At 38.1% G+C, this 27,532-nt stretch overlaps 1 protein-coding gene across 5 annotated transcripts in view; it reads left to right on the top strand.

Moving 5' to 3' along the window:
• Positions 1–27,532, top strand: part of LOC113060393 (ral GTPase-activating protein subunit alpha-2-like) — a 152,868-nt gene that overhangs the window by 20,480 nt on the left and 104,856 nt on the right. For all 5 annotated transcript variants that reach the window (XM_026229278.1, XM_026229279.1, XM_026229281.1 and 2 more), the window contains exons 2-3: positions 15,762–15,872; positions 24,541–24,590. In XM_026229278.1, coding sequence (XP_026085063.1) covers positions 15,762–15,872; positions 24,541–24,590 — 161 coding nt within the window. The remainder of the gene's footprint in view (positions 1–15,761; positions 15,873–24,540; positions 24,591–27,532) is intronic.

Genomic DNA, 27,532 nt, shown 5'->3' with positions numbered 1-27,532 from the left:
ATTACTTCTCCAGTAGGCAAGACTGTTATCACTTCTGGGGATGAGGACTTCAGACAGATAACCATCTAGCTGTTGAGCAGTTGAGCTTGTCATCTGCCTGACATTTGAGAAATATTTGAGAGAGTGTATTTAAATAGGGCCAGGGCATAAATAAAGATTTTTTATCAAATTAAAGCAGAAATCTCACATTATGAGATGTCACACACACATATATATATATATATATATATATATATATATATATATATATATATATATATATATATATATATATATATATATATATATATATATATAGTAGCCTAAGAACAAAATAGTCAACGTATTATTATTATTTGAGGCACTTTGTTGCAGAATTCCACTGAACATATCAGACAACGATGGTGCATGCCCCTCATCTGGTGCAGAGACTAGTCTTTTTTTCTGCGCTCTGATTTGTCTACTGCACTTGGCGCTTCTCCGTCTCCATGCGGGTTCTCCGCATCCAGCACGGCCTGGATCATTTCTAGTGCGCGCTGCCTTATTTCCACATCCAAGTAATGGTCTTTATAACGCGGATCAAGCACATTCGCAATGAAGTGCAGAGGATCCGAAAAGATCTCAGTGAGACGTGTGCTAACAGACTCTATAAGACTGTACTTTTATTTGTTTTTACTTCGTGGTCCGTCTTAATCTCTTTGTTAGGAGACGTTTTAGTGCTGCGAATAAAGGAATACGAAGAGAGAGAATGTTCTCACTGGTGTTAAGTGAATGTCGCGGGGAGCTCGTGGTCTGCGCTATGCAGGTGCACGTGCAGGTCGCGGTTTCTGTTTGCGTCATCACAACATTTCGGCCGTGTTGTTTCGGTGATAAAAGTCTATCGGCCAAAAACCGAAAAGGCCATTTTCGGCCGAAAATTTTCGGTGGCCGAATTTTCGGTGCATCCCTAATTTTCTGACTTAACCCCTGTGCTTAACCCCTGGTTATCCTCTTTCTTATCTCTGCTTTTCTGGTTAAAGGAACGTTTCACATTTTTAGACTTTAGAGGTGGGGGTTATAAAACCATGGTTTGGAGCTGGGTTATCACTGTTTTTGTGGTGTTAACTTGGCACTTCACTGCCTTGTTCTTCAAAGATGACTCTCTCGATGACTTCGCTTCTCTCTGTCCCGACAGAACAGTATTTTCGTGTTTTTTGTCTTGTGAGTCGCAGTGTTATTGTCAGTCGTCATCGCGTCTACCTGTCTGGAAGCGTGCATACACTCGCGAGTTTCTGCTCGATGTCGGCAGTACTGTTTTTTTATAGTTAAGCTCCGTGCACACAGAACAGCTGTGGGATTTTGGTTTGCTACGGATGCCTACACCATCACCGACCCCCACAGCTGCATCTCGCCCAAAGCAGAGGCGCCACCAGCGGTGTGAGAGGAAGCAGAAGAGGGATAAGCACGGAGGTATCCGGGCTAGGCTAACAGCTAACCCACACAAGCCAATTATCCCCACCATCGTACTGGCTAACGTACGCTCGTTGGACAATAAACTGGACTACATTCGATTACTACGTTACCAGCTGATGTACCAGCACATCAGTGAGCAGCAGACATCACACCCCGATGCTTTTTTCATCATAGCTGGGGATTTCAACCATGCTGACTTAAAGGGTGTGTTTCCAAAAATACACCAACACATTAACTTTCCAACACGAGGTAATAACATTTTGGACTTTGTTTACACCACACAGAGAGGAGCTTACAAAGCCCTCCCCCTTCCCCACCTCGGAGCCTCAGACCACATCACTGTCATGCTAATGCCTGCATACAGACCGCTCATTAAAGTTGCCAAACCAGTTCACAAACAGATTAAAGTGTGGCAAGAAGGATCATCAGAGGTTCTTCAAGACTGCTTCAACACAACTGACTGGGACATGTTTAAGCAGGCTGCCACATGCAATAACTCCACTGACCTCCAGGAGTACTCAGAGACTGTCACTGCCTACATCAACAAGTGTATTGATGATGTAACAGTCACAAAAACCGTCACTGTCCGGGGCCAGCAGAAGCCGTGGATGACAGGGGAGGTCTACAGACTCCTGAAGATGCGGAACGCTACCTTCAGAGCTGGAGATGAGGTGGGCCTGAGAACAGCCAGGGCCGACCTGTCCCGTGGCATCAGAGAGGCTAAGATACAGCACTCCAGGAGGATAGCTCACCAATTCAGTGGCACCAGAGACACTAGGAACCTATGGCAGGGGATACAGACCATTACAGAATACAAGCCCCCATCACGGACCTGTGACAGCAACATCTCTCTGCTGAACGAGCTGAACACCTTCTTCGCTCGCTTTGAGCAACAATACAGCACCACTGCACAGAAGACTCAACCTCCACCCGGCGACCAGGTGATTATACTGACCCCAGACAGTGTGAGGAGATCCTTTAGCAGGATCAATGCACTCAAAGCTGACAACATCCCTGGGCGTGTACTGAGAGACAGTGCAGCAGATCTCACTGATGTCTTCACAGACATTTTCAACATCTCACTGAGTCAGGCTGTTGTTCCCACATGTTTCAAAACTACCACCATCATTCCAGTTCCGAAGAAGCCATCTCCATCCTGCTTTAGTGACTACTGTCCTGTTGCACTTATTCCCATCCTCATGAAGTGCTTTGAATTAGAGATCGACCGATATGGGTTTTTCTATAGCCGATGCCAATGCCGATGTTTAGAGGTCAGGGTCAGCCGATGGCCGTTATGTGCTGCCGATTTTTAGGGCCGAAATCTTGAAGTTTTCCCCTTCATTTGCATACTAAAATGTCACACTAATAATAAGTGGATGCACAACATTTCTAAACTTATCATCATTTATTGAGCACTGACTTCTCTTTTGTGCACTACACAGCATTAAAATACAAAATTTATCCAAAGTTAACCAAACAAATCAATAAACTGACCAAGTATTAAATATATAAAACAGGTCATATATATACCGCATTATACCGGTCCACTCTGCTGTTATGCCAAGGACGTTTTTGCTCATGTGAAGAGATGATCTATGATCTGTTCCGTCTAGTTTACATAAAAAAAATAAAAATAAAATATTATAGTTTAACATTCAGATACATTGAGAATATGGAAGGATTTGGATATGTGCAGAACGAGACGTGAGCAATAACCTCCAAATACATCTAGTCAATCCCGCGCTCGTATGGATCGGATAATTTTTCGGATCAGAAAAAAAAAAAGGCCAAGACAAATAAACATACGTTTTGTATTTTTTTATTAACATTAAATCATTAAATTAAAATATATGAAATCAACTTAAAGTGCACATGGCATAATATCTTCTTTTTAACATAATAGCCGGACTTCTCATCTTCCAGTCTGCTGTGATGAAGTGAGCAGTTATCGTCACATAGCTCTCCGTCCCCCTGGAAGTCCACCCTTCTGTCGTGAGCGCAACAGAGGATGCTTGGGGTAGTTCATCCACAACTTTTTTTCTTCTCCAGTTCATAAAGATCTGGCACAATCTTTTCACTCTAACCTCTTTCCTTCATCATTCTATCAGGGAAACCAAAATGCGCGGGCCATTCAAGCTCCTCCGTTTCTCCACTCGCCATGACCACTGAGTGTGGACTGAACATGCGCAACTTTTATTTTTATTTTTTATAAATCAATCCGCGGGTCACGTGTGTGCTGAACCGAAGATATTGATCCGAACGGATAACGGCTCAACGATGATCCGTTGCACCACTACTGTAGTGTCATTTGAAAACAATGCAGTTGCGTTTTAAAATACAACAACGAGCACCACGAAGCCATTTAAAGAGGCGCATTCAGCGGTCTTCTTGATGGGAAACAGTCAACAAAGTAAAATGATCTCCAACGTATGGCGCGCTCTCTTCATTTTATCAAATGATCATAATCACATCTATTCATTTAACAGTCTTGCTACTAGCATGTTATTCAAACTAAAACTCCTTTAATTCGGGTGAGAAAGCTTTTTTTCCAAGTGGCTTTTGCACATAATAATAATACCGCTGCAGACGCATTTTGCAGCATTAAGGTTATTACTTGGTCGTTAATTTAAACGACGATCGATCATGAAAATTCTAGAATATTGACATCCCTAAATACAAATGAGTTGGATGGAAAACTTGTTAATGTCTGCATCAAACCATGCTTCCGAACAAATGCCATTCACCGTATGGCAGCTCCAGGACAGCTGTCTCTCCGAGCACGCTGCTGTCTGTGAGCGGGGCGGAGTAACGGAGCCCTCAATCACACTGCAGTGTTTGTGAGAGCTGCCAATGTCTCCTTCCCATTTACACAGTGAAATTCTCTGACTACCTTTATCTCCCAGGACTGTTGTTGAATCTTCCAAAATTTTTGGCTTGGGGTGCTTCACATGCAGCGGCAGCAGCAGCACTTTCCACCGCATCAATAACACTGGGCTGCCCGCCGATGTGCCTGACTCGGTGCTACTAAACACGGATATCGCCGATGCCGATATATAAAAAAATGACAAATATCGGCCGATATATCGGTCGACCTCCACTTTGAATGGCTAGTCATGCACCACATCAAGTCTGCCCCCGCCCCCTCCCGGGACCCCTTCCAGTTTGCATATCTGTCCAACTGGTCAACCGATGAAGCCATCTCCACTGTTGTCCACTCAGCACTCACACATCTGGACAAAAAGGACTCATATGTCAGAATGCTGTTCATAGACTTCAGTTCAGCATTCAACACAATCATCCCTCATCAGCTCATTTATAAACTGGTCCAGCTAGTGCTCAACACTTCGCTGTGCAACTAGCTGTTGGACTTTCTGACTGGAAGACCTCACACAGTACGGGTCGACAGCAACACATCCAGCACCATCACACTAAACACTGGTGCCCCCCCAAGGATGTGTGTTTAGTCGGATGACCAGACTATGGTGGGTCTCATTAGCAACAAAGAGGTTAGCCGGCTGGCCGGGTGGTGCAGTGACAACAATATCTCTCTGAACATGGAGGAGATGAAGGAGATTGTTGTTGACTTCAGGAGAGTGCACACTCAGCGTCTTCCTCTGACCATCAACAGTGCGACTGTGGAGAGAGTGAGCAGAACCAAGTTCCTGGGTGTGCACATCACAGAGGACCTCTCCTGGACTGAAAACACCGCAGCACTGGCCAAGAAATCACAACAACGTCTCTACTTCCTCCCCATACTGAGAAGAGCCAGAACCCCGCCCCCCATCATGTACACCTTCTACAGAGGCACATCGAGAGCATCCTGACGAGCTGCATCACTGTGTGGTATGGCGCCTGGAACGCGTCCTGCCAAAAGACTCTGCAACGCATAGTGAGAGCAGCTGAGAAGATCATTGGTGTCTCTCTCCCCTCCCTCCAGCACATTTACAGAACCCGTCTCACTCGCAAAGCCCTCTGCATCTCAGGTGATCCCACCCACCCGTCACACAGCTTCTTCAGTGTGTTGCCATCAGGGAGGAGACTGCGGAGTCTCCAGGCCAGGACTAGCAAACTGAAGGACAGTTTAATCCATCAGGCTGTCAGGAAGCTGAAGTCCCTCCCGAACTTGCCCACCTCCCCTCTTCTGCCCCAGGCACCCACATCCCCAGGTCCTTCCACCCCCCCCCCCCACCCCACACAAACACACATTTACAATGACAAGCACCAGTTACTTTGTGCAGCATTGGTTTGCTCACTACCTCATTCTCCATGGAACTGACGTCATTCCACTACCTCTATCAGTCAGTTAAACAAAATAACTGCTCTTGAGTCCTTTGTCACTTTAATCGGACTAAATAAGCTTTTTTTTTTTTTTTTTTTTTTGGACAAAATCTTTTATCTGCACTGTTTGTTCACTTCACTGCATGGTTTGCAATCTATCTGCCATGTGCCTAGCGCTGCTTTATTTAACTTTATATTTGTCATTTTAATAAATGTCTTTTTTTTTATATTCCCTTACTGTATAGTTGTATCTACATTTTATATTTGATCTAGATTTTTAGGCTCTACTGTACATCTGTATGCACTGGGGTCTGAGAGTAGCGCAATTTCGATTCTCTGTATGTGTGTATATACAGTACATGTGGAAGAATTGACAATAAAGAAGACTTGACTTGACAATGAACGTTAAGCCAGGGTTTAGGAACAGTGTGAAACTTCATCTTAAGAATTGCCAGTATTTATTGACCATTGTGCTCCCATACCACACATCATGTTGTTACGCATTGAAAAATACATCACAGAGCAAAGAGGACACTGAGAATGTACTGACAGACAAGACAGAGCTGGTTACTTTTGGTATGAAATAAAGTCTTAACTTTCAAATTTTGTCTGTCTTAAAAATAAATAAATATTCAAACTATGAATACCTTTTTTGGCTCTTTAATGTGTTTTTACAGATCATTGTAGCGCCTAAGTTCAAGCGGCATGTAAACTGATCATCTCTTACGCTTTACTAGTTATAGTAATTTTCACATAACTAGTACTGTATATCCACTTATCAAATAAATTCAGCCTTGAGCAGCAGTAGTTATTTCTATATAATTCATTAATTAAATAGTAAAGGTAATGTTTCCAAACTTTTGGCAGGTACTTTAGTAATAATAACAATTCTATATACTTTACTATATATAAAAAAATATTATATTGTTGTCATGATTATTAAATGCTGATTTAATTTTTTTTTTACAGGACAGTATGCATTTTTACAATATGAGATATATCTGTTAATGTGCTAAAATACATATTTTTAATAATGAGTGCTGAGGGTTGGACTTGTGGTCGTGGCTTTGGCCGTGGTCAGATTTTACTTATTTTTTTGTCTCTAGCTGATCACATGCCTGAATTAACTTGCATGCTTTTATTTTATTTTTTGGCAGAAGCTTTTATTACTTTAACATTTTTGCCAACATAAGTATCAAACACTTGTCTTATATGGTTAGTATTATGCTGTACCTGTTGAGCTACAGGAGCACAGGAAGTCGTATCATATATCTGCATGCACCAACTCTTTAGTTAAAATGAATTAGTGTAAATCATCAATACAGTGTTTTAAAAGGAAATTGAAGTGGTAGGATTATTCTGGCTGGTTTGTTATTGCGTTTGAGTTTTGCAACATAAGCTGTAATGCCTCATTTTATTCTGAAAAAGAAAGACTTCAGCTTTGAACCATTCAGAGACAAATAATTTGCTTAAGGAAACAAATTGGCCTTGGCCATTCAAATTGCATCAAGCAAATTCACGTTTGTGTCTTTAGCCGGCAGGTCCCTGTAGTGTTGGATGACAATTTTTAGGTTTTTGTAAAGTTAATTTTCAGCCAAGTGTTTAATATTCTTTATGCCTGTGCATGTGATCCTGAGGCCTGAACTCCGTTTGTGTAAGGCATTCACAGCGTCAGGTGTTCTCTGTCATCACTGTCTGGAAAGTGACCCTGACAAACAGTCAGACCAAGAGCCAACTATCACGTTAGACAGGTAATGGAGGCTTTGATCACACAGATCTGTTTTGGCTTTCAAATCCAATCTTTTGGACTATTCGCATTGTCATTTTGGACCATTGTGTATCTGTGTATTTAGTAACTGTAATGATGTTAGCGTCAGAATGATGCCAAGAAACGTTATTATACAACAACAGAGATTAGCTGTCAGTCGAAATAGAGGATGGACAACTAGAGATTTTGCCTCTGCTCATGTCCATCATGACTTTGTTCTGTTGTGCTGCTCTTGCAAGACACATTAGAAAAAAATACAAATAAATCACCACAGATTAAATATGTAAATTCACGCATACTGGTGTCCAAACCACTGGCTTATTCACTCATTCATGATATTTCAATTAGTCAATAGGGTAGTCAATCTGTCAAATTTTTCATGAACATTACTTGGTGTAATTCACTAGAGAGCGAGCGACAATGGATGTATTTGAACAATATTAATAATAGTGAGACTATATTGTGCACCTTTGTGTAACATAACAAATTAGTCCTTTCCCAAACAATGACTAGAGAAAATATTTAAAAGCCTGTCTGACTGTTCATACTGAGATTCCAAAAAATGTATTTGGATACTAAATGTGAAATCGCAACCATTCACATCAAAACTGTTGGGTTGTTCAAAACATATGTCATGTTACACAGCAAAACAGAAAGTCATACAGGTTTGAAATTACATGGAAATGAGGAAAGTATTTAAAAATAATAAAAAAAATAAGAATAAAGTCATTGATTTTAAAAGTAAACACTGTATAAATTAAAGCTTAAATAAATCCTGTCACATTATATCACACAGAACTTTTAGGCTGTTATCATTGCCAAAGGTTATTCAGTACTGAGATAAAGGTATGAATACTCTTTTCTTTTCTTATCGGCCGATAAGTTTTTCTGCTTGGCCGATGTGTTTGTTTATTTTGACGGTAGTGAGAGCGGCAGTGCCTGAGCGCACATAGTGCTCACATTTCTCTCTGGTTTGTTGTCGTCGTTAACAGTTCTGTCTAATACAGATAGAAGTCTGTCTTATAATCAGATAGAATGGTTAAACAAAGTAATGTATACAGAATGTTAATAAAGATTTATTTTATATTGGGCCTATTAGTAATAGAAAGGCAAACATTATAATACTTTTTTTTTGTTTACCGTCAGCATTAAGCAAATATGCATTTATATAATTTAAACAAATCTTTGAATGACTAATGGATATTTAATTTTTTAATGTTCTTTATGCATTTTTTTCTATTGTCATTTTCACTGTGTGTAAAATGAGAGTTACCCTGGCTTTATTTGAAACGTTTGATTCCAAATGCTCAAAAACATTCCCAGAATACTGAGTGCCTGGTTGGTCACAGTGTTTACTTTTTAAATATTATAATATTTTTAAATGTTTATTTATTTGTGAAAATACTTCATGTGTCATATCATATCATATGTCACCTAAAGTATAAGTATGTTTCTTTTAATCCATTTTCAAATTATTTCAAATTTCTTAAATATTAATAATAATAATAATAAAAATAATAATTGGCTTTATATCTGCTATCGGCCCCCCTGCTTTCCAAGATATTGGCATCGGCTGTCAAAAAACATATTGGTCGACCACTACTTAAAAAAAAAAAAATCACTTTAATCTGCTAAATTACCACAAACAGAAACAACACTAATTTAAAAACATTTTAGTATAGGAATGCAACATAAAACGTGAAGAAGGAAGATAAAGTAAGGAATAGTGTGAGCTCACTGTACCCTGTGTATGAAAACACTGAAATATTTTGTATTCCAATCTTGGCTCATTCATGTCATGTGGACAGGATCTTCCTTCTCGCTTTTCCTTCATCTGTGATACTGTGTGGTTGGGCTTGACGGGTCAGGATGATGTAAATGGGTATGAGAGGGACATGTCAGGCTCCGATGGGTTTTTGACATTCATCCCACTGGAGCAGTTTGACAGGCACACACTCACACACACATTTATTTAGCTATCTAAATGGGGACATTGCATAGACTTCTATTGTTTTTATATACAGATAGTCATAGGCGTAATTTGCAGTTGGGATGGGTGGGACATGTCTGAGAAGATGCACAAATAACACTGAAAATTAACGTGGATTTGCGCAGCTTCTCAGTTAACAATGGCTCTGTGTAGTAACAGCTGCTCTATGTGAAATCACACACCTGAGGGAATTTACCGCTGATTAGAGAACCGGCTTTACTGACGAGATGCGCATTAACGATCGGCAGATTGTGATCAGAGCACCCCTAATAATTAGAATATCATCATAAAGTTTATTTCATTAATTCCATTCAAAAAGTGAAACTTGTATATTATATACATTCATCAAACACAGACTTCAAATGTGTATTTCTTTTAATTTTGATGATTATAACTGACAACTAACGAAAATCCCAAATACTGTATCTCAGAAAATTTGAATATAACTTAAGACCAATACAAAGAAAGGATTTTTTTTTTTAAATCTTGGCCAATTAAAAAGTATAAAAATGAAAAGTATGAGCATGTACAGCACTGAGTATTTAGTTGGGGCTCCTTTTGCCTGAATTACTGCAGCAATGTGGCGTGGAATGGAGTCGATCAGTCTGTGGCACTGCTCAGGTGTTATGAGAGCCCAGGGTGCTCTGATAGTGGCCTTCAGCTTTTCTGCATTCTTGGGTCTGGCATATCGCATATCGCAGAGTTTGCTGGCCAATTAAAAACAGGGATACCATGGTCCTTAAACCATGCTAGCTTTGGCACTGTGTGCAGGTGCAAAGTCCTGTTGGAAAATGAAATCTGCATCTCCATTAGGGCTGTCAAAATTGCTCAGAAATGACGTTCGAATATTCCCTCTAAAAAAAAACACGAATATTTGAACTATTCGAGCATCTGGTTGCGCATGTTGTCAATGACACACATTACGTCAATAACAGGACAAAATAATACAAAGAGACATAACAACTTGTATAGGTTGTCTTTTTAAGTTTAAACATATATGACAACGTACTACCTACACAAAAACAAGGAAATCAACTAATGTCCAAGACTGCAGACCTCACGCTCTCTCACGTTCTCTGCGCATAACGGTTTAAATGAAGTTTTGTGCAAGCAATTTAAGGGTCGTGACTGGTGTCCCAAATATAGCAGGCTTCATTCAGTGATTGAAACATATTTTATTAATATTAATTGAAGTTTTATAGCATATAGAATTGACATTGAATGCTCCGAGCGAGCTGTGCTGTGGTAAACATGGAACTTTTCCTCAACATGAAACGATAAATAATCAAACCTCGGATCCATTGCTTGACAGAACTCCCTGAAGCCTGCCCCATCCGTGATACTGATCGGTCTCATGTCCTTACAAATGAACAAAATTATTTTATCCGTTTTGGCCTCTTGTCGTGTTGTAGACAAAGAGTTTGTGGCGGGCGATGCAAATTTAACGTTAAGTGTCAAGACGTGACTGTTTAGCTGGAGTTCCACACATTATGGCATGCTCATTTGGGTGCACATTTTTGAGATGTGACCTCATGTTGCTAGTGGTCAAATGGTATCCTGACTGTATCTTAAATAGCTTGCATACAACTTTATCTCGCGGGTCAATAATTTTACCTCATTTTCTCTGCTGCGGTCGAGTTGGGCTCTGCACTTGCTGGCATCTTAAATGAAGACGCGCCAACTTTCAGAAGTGATGCTGTGCCAGAGAGTGTGACTCAAGTGACCTGTCCCTGAACCCTCAGGCGCGCTAGCGCACCCACTCAAATAACACACAACCACACCTCTATTACCACGGGCGTTTTTTTCCAAATTTTTTTTTTTATTCAAATATTAATTTTCACCTTCGAAATTATTTTTTTTTTTAACTATTTGAATACATATTCGAATTTAGAATATTCGTTGACAGCCCTAATCTCCATGAAGTTGGTCAACAGCAGGAAGCATGAAATGCTCTAAAGCTTCCTGGTATATGGCTTTGTTGACCTTGGACCTTAGAAAACACAGTGGACCAACATCAGCAGATGACATGGCACCCCAAACCATCACTGACTGTGGAAACTTTACACTGGACCTCAAGAAACGTGGATTGTGTGCCTCTGCTCTCTTCCTCCAGACTCTGGGACCCTGATATCCAAAGGAAATGCAAAATTACTTTCATCAGAGAACATAACTTTGGACTACTCAGCAGCAGTCCAGTCCTTTTTTAAGCGATGCGCTTCTGACTCAGTTGTTCAAGAGTGGCTTGACACTAGGAATGCGACAGCTGAATCCCATGTCTTGCATACGTCTGTGCGTAGTGGTTCTTGAAGCACTGACTCCAGCTGCAGTCCACTCTTTGTGAATCTCCCCCACATTTTTCAATGGGTTTTGTTTCGCAATCCTCTCCAGGGTGCGGTTATCCCTATTGCTTGTACACTTTTTTTTCTACCACATCTTTTCCTTCCCTTCACCTCTCTATTAATGTGCTTGGACACAGAGCTCTGTGAACAGCCATCCTCTTTTGCAATGACCTTTTGTGTCTTGCCCTCCTTGTGCAAGGTGTCAGTGTTCGTCTTTTGGACAACTGTTAAGTCAGCAGTCTTCCCCATGATTGTGTAGGCTACAGAACTAGACTGAGAGACAATTTAAAGGCCTATGCAGGCGTTTTGAGTTAATTAGCTGATTAGAGTGTGGCACCAGGTGTCTTCAATATTGAACCTTTTCACAATATTCTAATTTTCTGAGATACTGAATTTGGGATTTTCCTTAGTTGTCAGTTATAAACATCAAACTTAAAAGAATCAAAATCAAAATTAAAAGAAATAAACATTTGAAATATATCAGTCTGTGTTTAATGAATGAATATAATATACAAGTTTCGCATTTGAATGGAATTAGTGAAATAAATCAACTTTTTGATGATATTCTAATTATATGACCAGCACCTGTATTGTGAGTTCATATGTAGCATGCTATGTATCAAATCGTGACATGATTACACCCTTAATAATTACAGAGCTTCACATTTTTGCATTTCAATGGGCTCTATTTATTTTCTATTGTAACTTCCTAACTAAACTAGAATTTTATTTTATTATTATTGTAATTTTTATTTTTTATTTTTATTTATTATTGTAATGTGGTACTGTAGTTATTTTGTCACAGATGCTGTGAATTGAGCTTAACTTGAATTTAACCTGGAATATAGCTTTAAGGGAATCAGGAAATGGCCATTTCTAATTGACAGTGCTGTCAAAATAGGATTATAGTAGTCCAGCGGTTACTGAATGACAGAAGATGAAATGACCTTTGGTACGGTCGCGTTCACATCTCAAATACACTGGTGTTGAAATAGCTCTTTGACATCCAACTATCATTGGATATTACTGATCTCTTTCTTTCTCACTTACAAACACTCAGGCAAACCTCAGTGTGTTTTCTTGGGCTGAAAAGCAGAGCATGTGAGAGGTTCTGATAAGAGACGCGCCTGTGTTGTTATTGCTGCTCTTCTGCCCTCATCTCTCTGTGGCAACTCTTCCATAAGCCCACCACAGTAATACACATTGAATTTGTTTGCATGTTCAGTTCACACACAAGAAAGTACACGCACACATCAGATATGTGCATTATTTATTCAACTTAGGGTTAGGGTTATAAAGGTCATCAATTGAAGCCTGTTTAATTGTGTATGCGTTTTGCATTTGAACATTTTGTAATTCTGGCATAACTGCTTTTGCTATAAATGTCCTCAAAAATATCGGCTGAATTGGCAATGCATAATAGTTCAGATACTCTGTGCATTTTTTTTTTTTTTTAAGCTGCAAATAAAACATAGATTGGGGTATGTTTAAAAAAAAAAAAAAAAAAAAAAAAAAAAAAAAAAAAAAATATATATATATATATATATATATATATATATATATATATATATATATATATATATATATATATATATATATATATATATATTTGTGAAATTTACTAGAAACTTCTCAGTGGAAATGGTTTCAAAATAAATCCCACACCACAAAATTTTTTTTGTGTGTATAATTTGTTTCAGACCATTTATAAACAACATTAAGTGTGTTGCCCATAAATTGTCTGTTTAAATCTGCTAAAGTATGTTAATTTGTAATATTTGCTAACGAGCAAAATCACTGTGAATTTATTATGGATTTTCAATATTTATATCCCCACCATACAGACTAAAGAAAGACCCAGCATAAAATTGACATGTTGAATTTAAAGTAATTATATATGCGGTGAGTCCTGAACGTTTAATCCTTAATATATATCTTTAATATTTAAAAGACACAGGCATGTTCTAAGCGAGGAAAAAGGTAGAAATGCTTAGCTTCCAAATCCATCTTCCAGTTCAAAATCATAATAGTAAATTTTTCTTTTGGCCTGTAGATCGAGTGTAATGACAGGTTTAGTAATAATAAAGTAGCTCATCCTGATAGGTTTTATGTCTTGGTATTATTTAGGATGTGACTACTTGCTTTAATCAGATGTGGACTTTCTCTGCGTTTCTGCTTTCTTTACGGTAATATCAATGCCAGAGGTGTCAATTTCATTTAGATTTTCTGATATTTTTCTCAGATATTGTTAATATTCAGTGGGCAGTTCATATCTAAAATACAGCTTGTCCTGACATAAGCACCACTTTCCCAGTGAATGACTTCATCCACATTTGTCAAATGGCTGTTCTCAGCTTTGTCAGTCTGGCTCCAGACAAAATATTATTCCAGCCATCAAATCCATTCCTTGTCATCATCTATCATCTGTCCCTGCTGCTATTAAAAATCAGGCCAGCGCCAGTGCTACAAATTGGTTGCAATTGCCAGTGTTTCTTTGAAGCCGGTCCAAGGGCTTTGGGCTGCTTTGATCGCTTTCTTTAGGAAAGAGGAGGTGAGATGTGAACATTATTAACATTCAAGTAGATACAAATCTACTATTGACCTTACTGTGAACTTATTCAATGCATCACTCCATTTGAACATCAGCAAGGACAAGATATGTTCATTTCAGCTTTAAAGATGTTTGGACCAGTAAGACCAGGTTTTAAGTCATGAGTTTGGAAACGGTTTTCTGAAAATGTGTGCTGTCTTAGGATGTGCTACCAGCAACCCAACCCTAAAAAAAGCCCCAAGCACTAAACATAACCTTACAGCCATGTGAATAATGTACAAAGAACACATACATTACAAGTGATATGAAAAATTGTGAAAACACATATGCAAATATTTAGTTATAGTTATATTTGAACCAATAACATGGTATGATATGGTTATTATTGAATTTATAATCACAACTCTTATCTTTTGAGAACATTTCTTTAGAATTATTGCACTTTCCCCATATAGCTTTTTTTTAAATAACATTTTCTAATATTAATTCCAATAATTGAAAAGTGTTTTTTTTTTTTTTTAAACAATATTGCAGTACAGAGGTTGATGTGCGCATTTATTCAGCAACCACAACTGCAAGCTTTTTTTTTTCTTTGCTGATTGGGAAACGTAAACTGTTGACGTATGAAAACCCCAAACATAAAAGCTTGTGGAAGCTTGTAGTCAATGCAAAATAATAAAAAAATAAAAATAAATAAAAGATTTACAGACAGTATTACACACTATTATGCTTAATTACTCGAGAAGCAAAGTCGTTATCACCAATAAAATACGATTAACCATGCAGTCCATTCAGTGTGTATGTGTATAATATTTATATATATATGTCATGCTTGCTGTCAGTTTATCACTCAATTATAGGTGACCACTATTGATTTAAAAAGAGTTTTAATGAGATAAACCAGTCATAATTTTTTTGGTGTCGTTGGCAGATAACTTGGTTTTCTCTTTAATTACCAGAAATGCAGTCTAGGTAACCTGCTAATTTGTTTTGGAAATACAGCTATAATCGGCACCAGTTGATTTTTTGATCTCATGAAAGTTGAGTCTGGATGAAATCTACTGTCCATATCAGGGGTAGGCAGCATCGGTCCTGGAGAACCGATGTACTGCGGAGTTTAGCTCCAACCCTGAAAAAGCCTCATCTGCCTGTAGCCCTAGTAATTCAGAAGACCTTGATTAGCAGGAGTGTTTGATTAGGGTTGGAGCTAAACTCTAGGACAGCGGCACTCCAGGACCAATGTTTCCTACCCCTGGTCTATGTTTCATATCTGAATGTTTTGGTCAGCATTTAATTATATCATATGTGCAGAGTGATCAGAAGGAATGTTTTAGTCATGCACATGTTGGACTTATTGTCTGTTATATGTTTTGTCTAATTCTTTATTTTTTGTTTGCTCCACAGATATTACTGACAGAAATGAACTGAAGACATTTTTTGAAACCAACTGCTCACAGATTTATTTTATCTTCTATGAAAATTTCATTACACTGGAAAGTAACTTAAAGCAAAAAGGTAAGACATGTATGTCTGCTTTCTGGAGTTTATTATGTTAAATATATATTATCTGCAGTACATATATACATACAAGGAATTAATTCTTGAAATATTTTTTATTTAGTTTACAGATAAACAAGGGGGAAAAACAATATAAGCTTAGCTTATACAGTTATGCATTATTAATAAGACAATAAGTGTTTTAAGTTGATTCTGCTGGTACTGGTGCATCTCAATCAATAAGAATGTTGTGGAAAAGTTCATTTAGTTTTGTGAAACTTGTGTATTAAATAGATTCAGTACACACAGACTGAAGTAGTTAAAGTCTTTTGGTTCTTTTAATTGTGATGATTTTGGCTCCTGAACCCTTATGAGGATTGTCAAGCAAAAATGATTCAATAATTTGAGGGAACTTCACAAGGAATGGACCGAGGCTGAGGGGCTGGGGTCAAGGCATCAAGAGCCACCACACACAGACATGTCAAGGAATTTGGCAACAGTTGTCGTATTCCTCTTATTAAGCCACTTATTAAACCACAGACAACTTCAGAGGCGTCTTACCTGGGTTAAGGAGAAGAAGAACTGGACTGTTGCCCAGTGGTCCAAAGTCCTCTTTTCAGATGAGAGCAAGTTCTACATTTTTAATAGTCGAGCAACAGAAAAGGACAACAGTTTGTAAGTGTTTTGCCTCGTTTTCTCAGTAGACTACAGTGCGGTCATCGTTGTTAGGAAACTTTGTTTCATTTACTGTGTTTTTACCATGGTAAATCCGTGCTGAAATGGTGTTTGTTCTCTACTATTACTGCGTACACTTGGAGAGTACGCAGTGTACTTCGAAGGTAGGCCTATCCCAAAAATCTACGGCCTGTCCCTCTGACCTTTGCAAATGTTCCACTAATGTGGATTGTTTAAAGAAAAAAAACCTCATGCAATCCAGCTCATTGTCCAGATTACAGCATTCCTCCAGTAAAGCATGGAGGTGGTGATGTTCTGTTAAAGGGTGTTTCTCTGCAGCAGGGACTGGAACTCTGGTCAAAATACCATCAAATTCTTGAGGAAAATCTGCTGCCCTCAACCAGAAAGTTGTCAATGGGAAGAAGGTTTAACTTCCAATGTGACAAGGACCCAAAGCACACAGTGAAACTGAGCACACAGAGGTTGAAGGAGAACAAGCTGAATGTCTTGCATGGCCTGTCAGAGCCCAGACTGAAACCCCACTGAGAGCAAATCTGTGGAATCACTTGAAGACTGCAGTCCACAAACGCTCACCATCAACCTGAACTGAACTTGATCAGTTCTGCAAAGAAGAGTGTGCAAATATTGCAAATCTAGATGTGCGAAGTTAGTAGAGACAAATTCCAACAGACTGAATGAAGGCTGTAATTAAAGCAAAAAAATGGTTCAACAAAATACTGACAAGTGGGCTGATCCTTTTTCAACTCTTTCACTTGGATTCTTTTAAGTTGCACTGAATAAATCCAGCTGGATAAAACACAAACTGTGTCCGACTTCATTTCAGGCTGCAAAGCAACAAAATGTGATTCTTTTCTGTACCCACTCTTAGATAACAGCATTTGATTCCAGTTCGCATTTGATCTCTATTACAAATTACATTTGTAGCACACCTCACATCTAGTAATCTAAATCATTTAATGCATCACTAATGTACAGTATTGTTCAAAATAATAGCAGTACAATGTGACTAACCAGAATAATCAAGGTTTTTCGTATATTTTTTTATTGCTACGTGGCAAACAAGTTACCAGTAGGTTCAGTAGATTCTCAGAAAACAAATGAGACCCAGCATTCATGATATGCACGCTCTTAAGGCTGTGCAATTGGGCAATTAGTTGAATTAGTTGAAAGCGGTGTGTTCAAAAAAATAGCAGTGTGGCATTCAATCACTGAGGTCATCAATTTTGTGAAGAAACAGGTGTGAATCAGGTGGCCCCTATTTAAGGATGAAGCCAACACTTGTTGAACATGCATTTGAAAGCTGAGGAAAATGGGTCGTTCAAGACATTGTTCAGAGGAACAGCGTACTTTGATTAAAAAGTTGATTAGAGAGGGGAAAACCTATAAAGAGGTGCAAAAAATGATAGGCTGTTCAGCTAAAATGATCTCCAATGCCTTAAAATGGAGAGCAAAACCAGAGAGACGTGGAAGAAAACGGAAGACAACCATCAAAATGGATAGAAGAATAACCAGAATGGCAAAGGCTCAGCCAATGATCACCTCCAGGATGATCAAAGACAGTCTGGAGTTACCTGTAAGTACTGTGACAGTTAGAAGACGTCTGTGTGAAGCTAATCTATTTTCACGAATCCCCCGCAAAGTCCCTCTGTTAAAAAAAAGGCATGTGCAGAAGAGGTTACAATTTGCCAAAGAACACATCAACTGGCCTAAAGAGAAATGGAGGAACATTTTGTGGACTGATGAGAGTAAAATTGTTCTTTTTGGGTCCAAGGGCCACAGGCAGTTTGTGAGACGACCCCCAAACTCTGAATTCAAGCCACAGTACACAGTGAAGACAGTGAAGCATGGAGGTGCAAGCATCATGATATGGGCATGTTTCTCCTACTATGGTGTTGGGCCTATTTATCGCATACCAGGGATCATGGATCAGTTTGCATATGTTAAAATACTTGAAGAGGTCATGTTGCCCTATGCTGAAGAGAACATGCCCTTGAAATGGTTGTTTCAACAAGACAATGACCCAAAACACACTAGTAAACGGGCAAAGTCTTGGTTCCAAACCAACAAAATTAATGTTATGGAGTGGCCAGCCCAATCTCCAGACCTTAATCCAATTGAGAACTTGTGGGGTGATATCAAAAATGCTGTTTCTGAAGCAAAACCAAGAAATGTGAACGAATTGTGGAATGTTGTTAAAGAATCATGGAATGGAATAACAGCTGAGAGGTGCCACAAGTTGGTTGACTCCATGCCACACAGATGTCAAGCAGTTTTAAAAAACTGTGGTCATACAACTAAATATTAGTTTAGTGATTCACAGGATTGCTAAATCCCAGAAAAAAAAATGTTTGTACAAAATAGTTTTGAGTTTGTACAGTCAAAGGTAGACACTGCTATTTTTTTGAACACACCCCTTTCAACTAATTGCCCAATTGCACAGCCTTAAGAGCGTGCATATCATGAATGCTGGGTCTTGTTTGTTTTCTGACAATCTACTGAACCTACTGGTAACTTGTTTGCCACGTAGCAATAAAAAATATACTAAAAACCTTGATTATTCTGGTTAGTCACGTTGTACTGCTATTATTTTGAACAATACTGTAGTTCATTTCAAATCAGTCACATATTGTAAAATATTAACTTTCATGCTACATTTAGGCCGGTGACACACTGGCTGCGTGGCGTCTCTGCTGCGTGCCAGAAGCGTGGTGGCTGCTTTGTGTTTTCTGTGTCTTTACACACCAGAAGTGTGCCCGATGCGGCGCTGGTGCACTGCTGCTGCTGTAGGTGACATAGAGGGAGGCCGCCAAAAAACCAGGCTCTTGTCTTCATGACAACAATATATATTTTTTTTTTTACACACCTACTGATAGGACACCGTCAACAGTATTGACAGCAAAATAGAGTATGTTTGACAGGTGCAATATTTGAAAAACTATAATAATTTTTATTTATTTTTAATTACATTTACATCTGAATTTATGCCAACCTATAGACTTTCAAATATCAAAAAGTCATGAATTAATATGTATTTGTGTACAAAATGACATATAAACATTTTCCTAGTATATTTTGCCTTGAAACGCTTCCGACACGCGCTTGAGTCATGTGAAAAATAGGCGTCGGTTCTATTTCTAGCATGCGCGCGTCTCACGCAGGCAGTCTGCATGCTCTAACCTGTTAACATGGGAGCCGAATTAAAAACAGACACGCCACGCAGCTGAGACGCTTGCGCCACGCATCCAGTGTGTCGCCGGCCTTAGAATGTAGCTTGCTTAGAAAGGTAGCTGACAAAGGTTTTGGAAAAGGCTTTTGAATGATGCAAAAAAAAAAAAAAAAAAAAAAACTGATTCAAGCCTTCAGTTCCTCAGTTTGATGTAACAGCCCTGCCTTGCTGTTGCCTGCATGCCCCACCTCATGTGAAGTTAATGTTGAGTCACATCACTGACCAAAGGGGTTTTCCTGCGCTGTGTTCAGTGAAGGTCATCTGTCCTTCATGCTACAGCTCAAGTCTGCAGTAGAAGTGTATTTTATTTTATTTTTTTTGTCAAACTCACACCTTGTCATTTCTCAGCATATCAAGACAATGATTGTATTATTCAGCTGAGCAGTTTTTAACTGAGTAACTTAAAGACCAGGAATTAAAATGCTGGAACACAGAATTGCAGGACTGACATGCATCAGTGCACTGCAGAGCATAAGATGGAATATCATTCTGAAGAAAACCTGTGATGCTGCATAGAGCAAACTCCTATACCTAAGCATTAAGCATGAAAAGGCAACTTGCCTGCAGACATTAATGATGTGAGGATTATCTCAGACAGTTTGTCATTGAGTCAAAAGTATTAATAGTGCATGATAAGTTTAGTATATATATATATATATATATATATATATATATATATATATATATATATATATATATATATATATATATATATATTTTTTTTTTTTTTTTTTATAGAGAGTTACAGAACATTTACTTTGCACCCACGCTTTTGATTAGTTCATTATGATGTTTAATCATTTGGGAATATAGGATGCAAATTTGTAAAGTTTTGCAAGCAAAAATTTCCCTCAGTCTCACTCGATATGACGGGCGATACATTTTCAATAGGAGTACAATCCAAAATTCAGATGTTGTTGCACATGCAGATTTAGATCGGGCATTGTCTTGATCTTATAGCCATGGACTTTCCACACAAGATGTTATCTTGACGGCAGTATATATCTCTGGACAATCCCAATATGTGCCTCCGCCTCACACATATTCCAGTCACCCATGCTGTTTGCACTGATAACCCCCCATACCATGACAGACATTTGTTTTTGCACTTGATGCTGATGTCTGGATGCTCCCTTTTGTCTTTGCCATTGAACATTTTATGTTTGTTATTTGCCCCAAACAAGTTGAAATCTGTTCACAGCACACATTTCCGTCTTTTGGACAATCTGAGATGAATTCAGACCCAGAGAACTTGAAGGCATCTCTGCCTGTAATTGATGTATAGTGTGACTAGAGATTGAATTTGCATTTCTTGATGCAGCGGCAGACTGCGTTAAGCGGCAATGGTTTACCAAAGTACTCCTGAGCCCATGTGGCTATATTTAGCACCGCAGCATGACGTTTACTCATGCAGTGAAAGGTCGCACACAGGTTTCCTGCCTTGCCCTACACAGACTGAGATTTCTCTGGATTCTCTGAATCTTTTAACATTATTGTGCATGGCATTGCAATTTTGCATTGATAAATGTGATTTTTGATTTGGCGTTTTTATAATGAAATTTTGCTTAAATTAATGAGCCATGATCCAGTTTTCTTTGCAAAGACTGAGATACTAGTTGTATACCCAAACATGATCACCTCACCTATTAACAGTTCACCAGCCTACTTTGAATCATTTCCAAACTGTTTAACACGATTATTCTATAATCTTTTCACTTTTATAATGCCTCTGTGCCAACTTATTTGGAGTGTGTTGCAGCCATCAAAATCCTTTTTTTTTTTATATATTTACAAAATACATTTAATTTGGTCAGTTAAACATTGTAAATGCAAATTTCTTTGTACTTCTGTCAGTTAAATAAACGTTAAAGAGAAATAGTATATCACAGATTCTTGATTATATAGCATTTCACAAAACATCACAGAATTTCTAGAATTGGGGTTAAAGAACAAATGAGACATAGGTGCCTTTTAATTAATTATTGTCATGAACTCATGTTATATGTGTGTGTGTGTGTGTATATAGGGCTGGTAAGCTATTACATTTTTTATATAATTAATTACATGTGGTGATTAATTATTCGCATCTAATTTGGAGAAATTACTTCCAAAAGATAAAGTCATTGTTGTGTAAAGCATCAAAAAGGCATTACAAAAATTAGGTTCAGCAAGAAATATTTTGTTTGATAAAATTAATTACATATAGCCTACCTTAAATGAGTAAATGATGACAGGATTGTCATTTTTGGTTGGGTGAACGATAACTTTAATAATTTATTTTCTTAATGTTATTATTATTACTATGAAAATATGAAATTATTTAAAGAAATGATGCTCTAAATAATAAACAAAAACTGCCAGTAGGTGGTAACTGTCTTGATAACTAAGTCATCGAGTCATTTATTCATTCGATTCGTTCAAATGGCTTATTCATTCAGGAGTGAAGTATATACACACACACACACACACACACACACACACACACACACACACTCACGGTGCCCTCCATAAGACATAATAAAGACAAAATTGTTCTGTGCTGTGGAGTCAAGAAATCTGTAAATATAATTAAAAGATGAAAATGAGACAAAACTACAGAATGTCACATTTTATTATTGAGTGATTCAACACAAAGATGTTTTAGCAGCTAATAAGATCAGCACTTTCAGAGTTTCATCTCCCATCTGATGTGAGCAGAAGTATTGGAACAGGGGTACCCCTCTCTCTCACCTTTTTGGACTCAGCTCTCACATGACCTATCATATTTGTTGGATACTGAGATATGTTTGACTCCAAGCCATTTTTTCATGAATGACTTTTGGAACCTCATCTTGTCTGTCTAACAAAGTTGTTTACTGTTAGCTGCTCTCACAGCAGCAAAACAATTGCTACTCAACCATTGGAATGCTCCTCACACAGTGGACAGACAAACCTGGAGTGTGTATTTGTTGGACATTATCTCGATGGAACTCTTAAATTCTCATATACATGGATCTAATATGAAAACTGTAAAATTTGGCATTCAGCTCTTAATGTTGTGTCAGCATTTCTAAAATCTTTGTAAAAAAATATTTTATTGTTATCATTAGTATTATTATTTTTATTTATTAATTTTATAATTTTTTAGAAGTTGGGGTGGGTTCTAAATTTGCACAGTTATTATTTGTTTTATATTACTATTTCCAGAAGAAAATTCAATAAACGGTTGTAAAAAAAAAAGAAGAAAAAAAAGAATCTTACACCATTTCTCTTTGGGCCAATCGATAAGTTCCTTGGCGAATTTGAACTGATTCTGCACAAGGTGCTTTATGAGGGCTTCTTGCTGACAGCTTAGCTTCGAACAAATGTCTTCTGACTGTAACTGTTCTTACAGTGCTTTCTGGAGGTGATGACAGGCTGGATCTTTGCCATTCTGACTGTTCTTTGATCCATTTTAACAGTAGTTGCTTGTTTTCTTTCATGTGATTTTTGTTTTTGTTGACTTTTTAAAAAAACTTGACATCATTTTAATTGAACATTTCCCTTCTCCAGTTAACTTTTCAATCAAATTACGTTTTTCCTCTGAACAATGTTTGGAATGGCCAAATTTTACTTTACAATTTAGGTCCTTCTGGGAAAGTCGTGGCCTAGTGGTTAGAGAGTTTGACACTTAACCCTAGGGTTGTGGGTTCAAATCTCGGGCTGACAATAACACGACCTAGGTATCACTATCACTACTGTGTGTGCACTCTGGATGGGTTAAATGCAGAGCTCGAATTCTGAGTATGGGTCATCATACTTGGCTGACTTTCACTTTCCTCTTTAATAAAGGATAATTCATGAAATGTTTTTTTTTTTTTTTTTTTTTTTTCACAGAATAAATGAAAGCTGTAATTAAACTGCACAATGGTATTGTTTTTAACACACCCCTTTCAATCTATTAGTCAGTTACTCCGAACAAACAGCATACATGTCATACCAGTTTGGGCTGTTGTTTTTCTATTACACCACTACATCCACAAGTAAAATTTTGCAATGCAGATATATTACTACTGCTAATATCAGTGGTTCATTAGGTTACTGATGTTGTACTGTTATTTTTTTTTAACACAACTGTAATTTACTTGTTAGTCTTGAATGTGTAACACTTGTTGTGGATGCACTCTTCCCATAGCATCACGCTAAAAAAACACAGGCAACTAAAGCACAAAGAATTCTGTTACTACAGTCTTCTCATTCTAATGTTATGTTTACGACAGCTTGGCACTCCAACTCATGCACTTAACCCTTGTCCAGAATTAACCGGCTTTCCATGTTTTCACTGATATATTGTATTTAAGTACTCCTGCTCATTCCTGATTCATTGAAGATTATTAAATATTGACAACATATTCCAGCTTTCCACTGTAGCAACTAGAGGTGCGCGATAAATATCGTCCGATAATTAATGCGCATCTCGTCAGTAAAGCCGGTTCTCTAATCAGCGGTAAATTCCATAAGGTGTGTGATTTCACATAGAGCAGCTGTTACTACACAGAGCCGTTGTTAACTGACTAGCTGCGCTAATAAACGCTGATAGTGAACGTGGATTTGCGCAGCTAGTCGGTTAACAACGGCTCTGTGAAGTAACGAGATACACATTAATTATTGGATGATATTTATTGCGCAGCCCTAGTAGAAATAGATACAGTAATCACAGCAAATGCAACAAACCTGAGCCAATGACCATAATAAAGGGTGAAATGTAAAATGACACAATAATTATTTCTATTGCTTTTCTTACAGGGAACAAATCTCAACGGGAGGAGCTGGACTCCATCCTCTTTATTTTTGAAGTAAGACTTTTCTACTTGTAATCATTAGTGTTTTGTGTTGTTTGTTGCTGGCAAGTTGTTAAACAGCTGAACTGTAGGTATCTGTGGATCTGCTCATGTCTGCTTTACTTTGAGTTGAAGATGTTTTTATTTGTCCTGCTCTGCCCAGAGCAGGTTTTTCCACTCTCTCTCCTGCTTTTCCTGGAGGTGCCGTCCTCCCTGTGTCTTTTTCTGCCTGGCTGAAAAGTAGACACCAGTTTGCAATACAAATAGGCAGGCAGGCCATTCTCTGGTTTCATTTGCTCAGTTTTTTCTTTTTTAGGAAAAATGCTGCCTTGGTGTGAGAAGAGAGTTTGTTGCATAAATAGAAGCTGACTTGAAAGGTCACACTGGTGAAATGGCTCTTATATGTTTAATTAGAATTCATTTGAGTTTATGAATTATATTACGAGTGGAAAAAGCTGAAGTCCCAACAATTTAATATGCCTACTTTTTAAGATATTAATCTCTGTTAATGTTTTTAATATTGGCGTTATACATGCATTAATATTGCCTGTAGGTCAATAAATACTGTTGGATGATACATTGTGTAGGGGTGTGCACAAATGGTCGATTATGACTTTTTTTTTTTTTTTTTTTTTTGATTATTTGAAAAATAAAAAAGACTATTCAAAATACTACATGTTGCTTTGCTGGCCGCAAATGCAGGGAATCCATGATAAAGCCTAAGCACACAAGCTAAAAGTCAGTTATAACAAACACTGGGTGGCGCCAAGTCGTGTGTTAACAAGTCGATTGTAGGCTATATGATCACAGAATGTTGTCATCTGCCTCGCAAAGTTTAGAATTATTTTGATCTTACAAAATTAAATACCTTTTGATCAAATAAATCAGTGAAACTGAGTTCTCATAATATCACCACCACAATGAGAATCATATGAAATCCAAACAGCAGTGGACTGAGGAAAGACAGCTGTCCATCACTGCATTCACGACTGAAAGTTTGCACAGCTGAAGCCCAAGTGAGCGGAGAAGACCGCTGATCTGATCTGCAGGCAGAGTGCTTTGAGAACAGAAAACACAACGCTCTGTAAGAAACTTAGCTCACCGCTATCTTTGTGACTCTATATCGTCTGTGTCAGCGTGCATTCTTATTAGTGGTTAAACGGATCATAGTTGATACGGTTCGGCATGCATGTGATCCACAAATTAATTGTAACAATTAACCATAATAGAGTATAAGTTTAGATTTTTTTTTTCATATTTAAAAAAGTAAGCAAATTTAAACAATTCAAGAGAGAAAAAGCGAAAAGGGATTTTGATTCATTGGGTTGGGGTGTGTGTTTCCATATCGTGAATCCTTATTAGGGAAAACAACTAACGATTGCTAACACCGTGTTTACACCAGATGCGAGCGGCACGGTGCGACGTGACAAAATGCTGTAGAACCACTGATGTATAATATTGATTATATAAAGATCAGTCAATATAGCTCCGTATAACAGTGATGCTGTCTACACTGAATGCGGTGCGGCACAGCGTGACTCCACAAATCCCTGACAGTAAATTGCTGCAGTGTTCTATTTATGGAGTTTCAAATGATTTTTTAACGGTCGTTTTGAACTGGGGGCCGACTCGCCACACATGGTATTGAGCTTTTAAAGGAAATAAAGATTTGAAATTTATTGTGATAATCCTCTATATTGTTATAAGGAATATTCAAATTTAAATATTCAGTTGAAAAATCCACTAGAAAGATTATATTGGCATCACTGACATACTTATTTCATTACTGTGATTTGGGACAAGCAAATTCTAATCACACATATTATTTGGGATGGATAGTTAACTTAAACACGGGCTGGTGTGATGGTGAAAAAAAAAAGGTCCACCTACTTCAGAGTCTAAGCAAATTGTGCGTTTAACTCTTTCCTCTTACATGGAAGTGATAAAAAAAAAAAAAAAAAAAAAAAAAAATTTTGTACCAGTCATGCTGATTTTAGATGGAAATGTTCTAATGATTCCCGAGCTCATGCTTGAACTATAATTGCTAAACCTGGAAAAAATAAAAATAATAAAAATAAACAAACATAAACCTAACCTGAAAAATAAAACACACACACACGCATATATAACATGACCTATTTAGATAAAAATAAATATGACCTGTGTATAATATGACCTATATAGATGAAAACAGAAATGCCGGCTACCAAAAATAGAGCTATGAAATATTTAATCATGGCTGTCTTATGAAGATTTTTTTCTTGACAGCAAATGAGAAAAATGGACTTTGTGCTCATTGAACTCATCTCATTAATCTTTCACATTGACATCAGTGTGCTGCGGCTACGTGGCGAAGCGGCTGCGTACAGCAACAGCAGGAGAGGAACCATTAGTAGACTCATGCTGTGGCATCACCACACTGTTAATGCAGCATGAAATCATCACAACATCATCTTACACAGGCCCTGCTCCACCCGCACACCCTCATTCCTCCCTCGTCTTGTGTCATAGCCTGTCCTGTCATCGCTGCTGTTTTGTTGTGACCGCGCTGGAAGGTATTATGGCAAACACCTCCATGTGGTGGGTGGCTGACCCCCTTTTTATGTGTCGGCAGAGGAGAGATGATCGCTCGGGCTGCTGTAAGGCAGGGGGTGTTGGGCTGGTATAGTTCTCCTTCTCCTCCTCCCTTTCCTCCTCTGTGCCTCTCTTTGTGTCTGGCACCATCGAGACATCTACCACAGTTGTGGATTATGGCTGCATTCTCCTGTGTGTGAATATTTAGTGAATACACTTTCAAAGCACGCACACATGTTTGTGTCTTGTTAATATATAATCTGAAGATCATGTTTCATGACATGGTGTCCAGGTTTATTATCATTAACAGAAACTAAAACCATAAAACACATTTTCGTTACTTGAAACTTTATAAACATTAACTGAATTAAAATAAAACATAT

This window comes from Carassius auratus, chromosome 42 (assembly GCF_003368295.1).
Source record: "Carassius auratus strain Wakin chromosome 42, ASM336829v1, whole genome shotgun sequence".
Taxonomy (NCBI): domain Eukaryota; kingdom Metazoa; phylum Chordata; class Actinopteri; order Cypriniformes; family Cyprinidae; genus Carassius; species Carassius auratus.
This window is presented reverse-complemented; position numbering and strand designations above follow the sequence as displayed.